General features: G+C 39.0%; 2 gene segments (V, D, J or C); both read left to right on the top strand.

Annotated features, from left to right (window-relative positions):
• Nucleotides 1-2,063: 2,063 nt before the first annotated feature.
• Nucleotides 2,064-2,513, top strand: LOC119262963. The segment is given in 2 exon segments: nt 2,064-2,103; nt 2,194-2,513. Coding segments are annotated over 2 exon segments (360 nt in total).
• Nucleotides 2,514-3,859: 1,346 nt separating this feature from the next.
• Nucleotides 3,860-4,441, top strand: LOC119262964 (the record flags this gene model as incomplete). The annotated part of the segment is given in 2 exon segments: nt 3,860-3,964; nt 4,120-4,441. Coding segments are annotated over 2 exon segments (362 nt in total), but the record flags the coding sequence as incomplete, so codon positions are not given.
• Between the last annotated feature and the right edge of the window lie 2,745 nt (nt 4,442-7,186).

Raw genomic sequence — 7,186 nt, 5'->3', positions numbered from 1 at the left:
TAAATAGTGAGTTATGTAAGTTTTGACTATTATCACCTCTATATATCATGTCTCTCAGATCTCAATGCACTGTATTCATTAAATTGGATTGACAAATCCAACTTACTTTTCTTTGTTATCCTCTTCTAATTTTCCACTTGACTTAGCCTTCTGTTCTTTATGTTTCTCCTTATTAATATTCTATGCTCAAACATTGGTTAAACAGTTTAAAGCCCATTATTTGCTTGAGATACAACTATACAGTTTAAAACAGAAATTCATCATATACGGGAATAGCATGCTTGTTTTTTAGACTGATCTGACATATGATCATACAGTGACTGTCCAAAGCTGTTTTTTCTTGTATGAAATGAACGGCAGAATGTTCAGAAAATCCAAATCTATCTGCCACAAATAATGTCACAATGGACGACCCTCACAGTGACCAACATAGACATTACGTGTGTGTGTTTGAGAGAAAGAGAGAGAGATAAATTAATAATTATATTAGGAGAGGGTCCATCAGCGTCCACTGCAGCCAGATATGTGTACGAGTGCCATACACAGGGACAGTGAATGACCACCAAACTACAGGCTGTACTCACAGTTATATATGTATATATGTAATATAGATGTGCTTTTTTCATTCTATTCTTTCCCTGCTTAATCACATAAATATATTTCATAATTAACTATTTTTTTCTTTTATAAATGACATACACATATTCAGCAGGTTTTAGTTTATTATTACATAATAATACATTAGTCCAGGTTTATCAGCCCTGCACTGGTTACCAGTTAAATTTCGCATTGATTATAAAACTATATTACTGACATATAAAGCTCTAAACGGGCTCACCCCTCAGTACCTGAGTGAGCTCCTCTCCCACTATGAACCATCACGCCTACTTAGATCACAAGGTGCTGGCTTACTACTGGTACCTAGAATTAATAAAGTTACATCAGGGGGGAGAGCTTTCTCATACAAAGCCCCCCAGCTCTGGAATAATCTTCCTGCTAATGTTCGGGAATCAGACACAGCCTTTAAGTCTAGGCTAAAAACTTATTTGTACAGTCAAGCATTTGGTGACTAGTCTTCCCTGTCAGGTCTAGACCTGCTGGAGTCTACACTGCTCTGTTTTACTGTAATCTGTGGTCAGCCACTCTTTACAGTACTAACTCTGTTTTTTTCATTCCTTTCTCTGCCGAGCTGATCAGCTGCCCATCCTGTGCGCCTGATGCTGTTGCCTCTACTGCCTTGATTGGTGCCGCTGCTCACCAGCCTTCTGGACCGGTTGACCACCACTGAGCTTCTTGCTGTACAGCGCTGTGCAGTCCTCACCCTCAGATCTCTCTCTTTCTTTTCCCACTTTACTATAATACTTCATACTAATAATGTTTGCTGTCTGGTGTCGACCATAGGAGGATGGGTTCCCCTTCTGAGTCTTGGTTCCACTCAAGGTTTCTTCCTCTTTTAGGGAGTTTTTCCTTGCCACCGTCGCCGCTGGCTTGCTCATGGGGGCTCAGACCCGGATTTTCTTTCTTCTTTTCTCTTCTCTCTGTAATACTGATTGTTCTGTAAAGCTGCTTTGTGACAACACCTGTTGTAAAAAGCGCTATATAAATAAATTTTGCTTGCTTGCTTGCTTGCTTATATTATTAATTGATAATTAACACTTTCTCCTCTGAATTATTACATCATCATATATAAATCTTATTTTTAAAATTATTTTCTTATTATTTATTTTAAACTTCAATCCTAAACACAAATAAATGATGGAAAAAATGTTTTAGCAGGCTTGGATAGTCATACAATTTTCAGTTTTCTTTCAAGTTCTTGTTATAAATTACTTTGAGTATTTGTTGATCATTAAGTTTTAGCTTAGGCTTGTGGTTCTACTATTATTTCTGCTTTGATCTTCCACAAAGAGAAAGCTCAGTGGAGCAGCTCCCCAGAGCAGGAGTTTCCTGTTGTAGTTTCTCATAACTGCACTCACTTCAGAGAGACTCACACTAACACACAGATCAGCATTAGAGCACTGAGAGCTTAAACACACTACTGACTCTATCTGATCATATTCACAATGAAGAGGAACCTCCTCATCATCCTCATCATCACATCAGGTACTCACTGTGAAGATGCGCTTAGAAATAATTGAAAAATGATACATTATTAACATATCTAATATTATTTCTCTGCTATTTTTCTTTCAGGTGTGTTTGGTGCTGATGAAATCAGACCATCAAAAGATCAGGAGACTGATGTTTCTGGAAAAGAAGGAGAACCTGTTATGCTGAAATGCTCTTATGACTCAAATAGTCAATATGTCTATCTCTACTGGTACAGACAGTATCCTAACAGAGCTCTACAGTATCTACTGCTGAGAGGTGCTCGCCAGCAGAGTGGCAGTAATATTGCCGACCACAGATTTTCATCAACTACATCCAGCTCTTCCACTGAGCTCAATCTTAGAGAACCAAGACTGTCAGATACAGCTCTCTACTACTGTGCTCTTAGAGTTGGAGCCCAGTGATACAAAGTCTCTGAGACGCTTTACAAAAACTCACACACCTTCTGTTTGCTTTGAACACACAGAGATCAAAGTAACATCCAAACCACAATATATTATCTGTTTTTATTCTCTCTCTGAAACCACCAAGGTTAAATTTCTGAGGTAAAAAAAAGTGAAAGCTTGTGTGGCAGACACAGGATATAGTTTCAGCTGCGCTGTCTGACAACAAACGCAGCAAGAAACTAACACAGTAAATGTACACGGTGCCCATCGTCATGAAATCCGTTCACATGAAGTCACTGGAGACGCGCTTGAGATTCATAGAAATACCAGCTGTAAATGACTTCACATCTCACTGTCCACTTATAATCAGATAGATGTTAATACCCTGTGAACTGTGGGATAATGTTGAGTATTCCAGTGATTTAACTATTAACATCAGAGGCCAGTGAAGAATATGACACTGCTGTAAAATTCATTGACCACACCCTAACAGTGGAGTGAGGAGGGTCATCAGTTAGCCAGTCTATGAAGATACAAACCATCTGACAGAATTTCCTGTTCTAGACTGTGTGATTTTGGCTCTATTGGTCAGTACATGTTCTCTGAACTAGAGTATCATGATACTATACTGTTCTAAGACAAACCAATGTTACTGTTAAAATACAGGTCAATTTGAAACAAAACCTCGTGGAAATGAGGTTATAGCCTAATTTAGTAACACAGGGAAAAGATTCCAATTCATCCATGCTTCTATTTTTATTTAGGAACACAAATCATAGTACAGACAAATCATGGATGAAACAAAATCAGGGAATGTGAGGCAAGAATAATAATCTAAACATAATGAAAAATTATACCTTCATTATCTTAATCCATTTAAAATCAAGAAGTTTGGTAACACTTTATTTGGATGGTCTCCTGTAGGTTCTTTGTAAGTGTGAAGTGTATATTTAAGTAACATTGAACTAAATATCTGTTAAATTCATCTGAACTTCAAGTTTAGTGTGAAAGGGTTTATTAAATCTATCCATAACCCTAAACCTAACCCTAACCTTAAGCTCAAGGTAAAACCTACACCTACTCATAGCCCTAACCCTTACCATAATGTTATTGATAATCAACTGAATATCACCAGAAAGTTTGTTTACGACCTGTAGAGCATGTAGGGGACCTTAAAAATAAAATGGGAACAAAGGTTCTTATGTATAAATTTGGAACATAAGACACATATTCATACAAAACCCCTTAAATTATGATTAGGATCAACCTGTAGATGAAAAGATCAGAAGATGAAGAAATGAGGCACGACATCAGTGTATTGTGACTGAGTGTATGAGCTGCATTATGGGTGGAGCTGTGTATCTCAGCAGAGAGCTACACTGATCCCATTCAGCTCTGAGTGACTCAGTCACTTCACATCTCTATCAACATGCTGCTCTCTATCCTTTCTCTCCTAGCACTGCTTTTAGGTAAGAAAACTTCAATGATATTTCCGAAATGTTACAAAAAATAATGAGAAACATGAGAAACATGTTTTTTTTATTTTAAATATAATAGCAGGTACTTTTAATTGTTGTGTGAGAGATTCCAGGGTTTTATATCTTCAATATTGTTCTGTTTCCAGGGGAAACATCAGCGCAGACAATTGAGCCTCTTGTAGGAGAAATGCATGTTTCAGAGGGTGATCATGTTACTCTGTCCTGCAACTACAGTAGCACTACTTACCCTCTTCAGTGGTATCGTCAGTTTCCCAGATCCAGGCCAGAGTTTCTCCTGTACGTTACCCTACAAGGAACTATGAGTGATCCTCGTCCTCCTCGTATGTCTGCTAAAGTGTTTACTGACAAAATGCAGGTGGACCTGGAGATTTCCTCTGCTGCAGTATCAGACTCTGCCCTTTACTACTGTGCCCAGCAGCCCACAGTGACAGGAAACCCAGATAGACTGTACAAAAACCTGCCAGTGTTCCCCTTAAACCCACTGTGTCAGCTTTACACTAGTGTTTATACTCTCTCTGGCATTTTCATGTTTGTTGCTGCATAACCTTGATGTCTGAAAATGCGCTTGAATACTGTTTTTAAAAATAATCCTTAAAAAATAATAATTCATTAATAATTTCAGTCTTAACCATACTTCAATGCATGTTTATCACTGCAGTTCAAAATCTATCCAGCAGGTGGCAACAGTGCATAAATAAGTTGAAGCCTTATTTGTTAGGCACTGTTAGCTGATATGATAATATCTGTGATCAATGTTCTCATTGCAGAAAGCTTTTATGAGACATTCTATCACTTGTACATCACTTACACAGGTTGGGTTGAGCTCAGTCATGAGTTGCTGGCTGGAGTGGCTAAAGTTATTTTCATTCCTGATCCAGACTCATCTGTTTGAGAATGACCACAGCAGCGTGTTCTGTCGTTCAGTACTGCCAGAACTCACTACAGCAAGCACACATGTTTAGCTGCATCTTTACTACAGACCAGTAATACTGCTCCTCTAAAAAAGATGGTTCTTCAAGGGTTCCTTAGTAAAGGAAATGTTCTAATTAGAACCATGAAGCTTTGCATGGTGAAATGACTGAGAATGTGTTGTGTGTGATTCTGTACAGAAAGTTTTATAAAATGGTTCTATATAGCACCAAAAAGGGTTCTTTAATAACAAAATAAGAACCATTTTGGTGCTAAATAGATCGATGTTCATTCTGTATAGAACCATATACAACACATTAACAATCAATCTGAAAATCCATTTCACTATGCAAAGAAATACGTATGCATGTGTAAGTATTTAGTGTGTGATAGACTGGGTCTCCAGGAAGATGATGTGAAGAGGAGCTTGTTTAAGCCGTGTATTTACACTCATTTCTATTGGCTACTGATGCATCATGTTAATGGAGCACATCTAAAGAGACAGACAGAGCTGCTGTACTACCGTGTAACTATTCACAGTTAATCAGTACTGGAGAAAATGTTTTTTGGGCTGAGGGGTGACCTAATGAGGAACATCTGGAGTAGCATTCTAAAATAAGTCAGTCCTCTGCCAGAGGCGAATTCCCTTAAATATCCATCCATCCTTCCAACAGGCACAGATGAAGCAAAAGTACTGAAGGCCGGCAGTGCTATCTCCTCTAACTTAGACACAGATTATAGATCAGTTCAGGCTGATTTTTCTCTGTAGGCATGGTTAATAAGCTAGGTGAGAGAATTTCATGGTCATGATGACAAATATTACATTTTCTCAGTCAAGTTAAATTAAATTCAGTATTACTTTTAACCAATATTTCAGTGTGTGGCAAAAACCTGAGAACTAAAGAGAAATTTAAAAACAAAGAAAGTGAACAGCTGTCAATAAAGTTATTTCTATCTCACTTGTTCTTTCACACTCTCACACTCATTATGAATTGAAGTTAAACTAGTTGGCTTGTCAGCTTGTTCACTCTGTTTCACACTGTTTCACTCTGTATATTATAGATTTGTAATAAAGTCTAATGTTTATTTTAGTGAGCTTTCAACCAAAATCCTGTTTTCGCCTTGGTTATTGATTACTCTGCAGTGCATAACCAGAAACCCTCCTCCCGAGGTCTGATATGATTGGTTTACAATGTATAAGGTCTTATATGATTTGCAGAATGATAAGTTGGTCAGTCTCTGGTAGCAAACACAGAGCCTTCCCCAGGTCACGCCCTGCTATTACAGTATATTGGGAATGAGAATAAACTATAGATGATTTGGACTAATAATGTACATCTACTCAGGAAGGGGGGGGCTAAATAACATCTACATTAAAACTGGCCTGCAGTGTCCAAGATACACTATATTCCAGTTCATTTATTCATCCACATCATTGAATTCAGGTGTTCCAATCACTTGCATGGCCACAGGTGTATAAAACTGAACACCTAGGCATGCAGACTGCTTCTACAAACATTAGTGAAAGAATGAGTCGCTTTCAGGAGCTCAGAGAATTCCGGTGTGGTACTGTGATAGGATGCCACCTGTGCAACAAGTCCAGTCGTGAAATTTCCTTGGTACTAAATATTCCACAGTCAACTGTCAGTGGTATTATAACAAAGTGGAAGCGATTGAGAACGACAGCAACTCAGCCATGAAGTGGTAGGCCATGTAAAATGACAGAGTGGGGTCAGCAGATGCTGAGGCACATAGTGCACAGAGGTCGCCAACTTTCTGCAGAGTCAATCACTACAGACCTTCATGTGGCCTTCAGATTAGAATAGTGCATAGAGCGCTTCATGGAATGGCCTTCCATGGCCAAGCAGTTTGGCCGAGCCTTACATCACCAAGAGCAATGCACAGTGTCAAATGCAGTGGTGTAAAGTGCCACCGTTGGATTCTAGAGCAACGGAGACGTGCTCTCTGGAGTGACGAATGACGCTTCCCCTTAGCTTCTTCTGATCTTCTTCTTCTAGCAATCCGATGGATGAGTCTGGGTTTGGCGGTTGCCAGGAGAACAGTACTTGTCTGACTGCATTGTGCAAAGTGTAAAGTTTGGTGGAGGGGGATTATGGTTTGGGGTTGTTTTTCAGGAGTTGGGCTCGGGCCCTTAGTTCCAGTGAAAGGAACTCTTAATGCTTCAGCAGACCAAGAGGTTTGGGACAATTTCATGCTTCCAAATTGATGGCCCCTTCCTTTTCCAACATGACTGCACACCAGTGCACAAAGCAAGGTCCATAA

Source organism: Pygocentrus nattereri, unplaced genomic scaffold (genome assembly GCF_015220715.1).
Source record: "Pygocentrus nattereri isolate fPygNat1 unplaced genomic scaffold, fPygNat1.pri scaffold_120_arrow_ctg1, whole genome shotgun sequence".
Taxonomy (NCBI): domain Eukaryota; kingdom Metazoa; phylum Chordata; class Actinopteri; order Characiformes; family Serrasalmidae; genus Pygocentrus; species Pygocentrus nattereri.
This window is presented reverse-complemented; position numbering and strand designations above follow the sequence as displayed.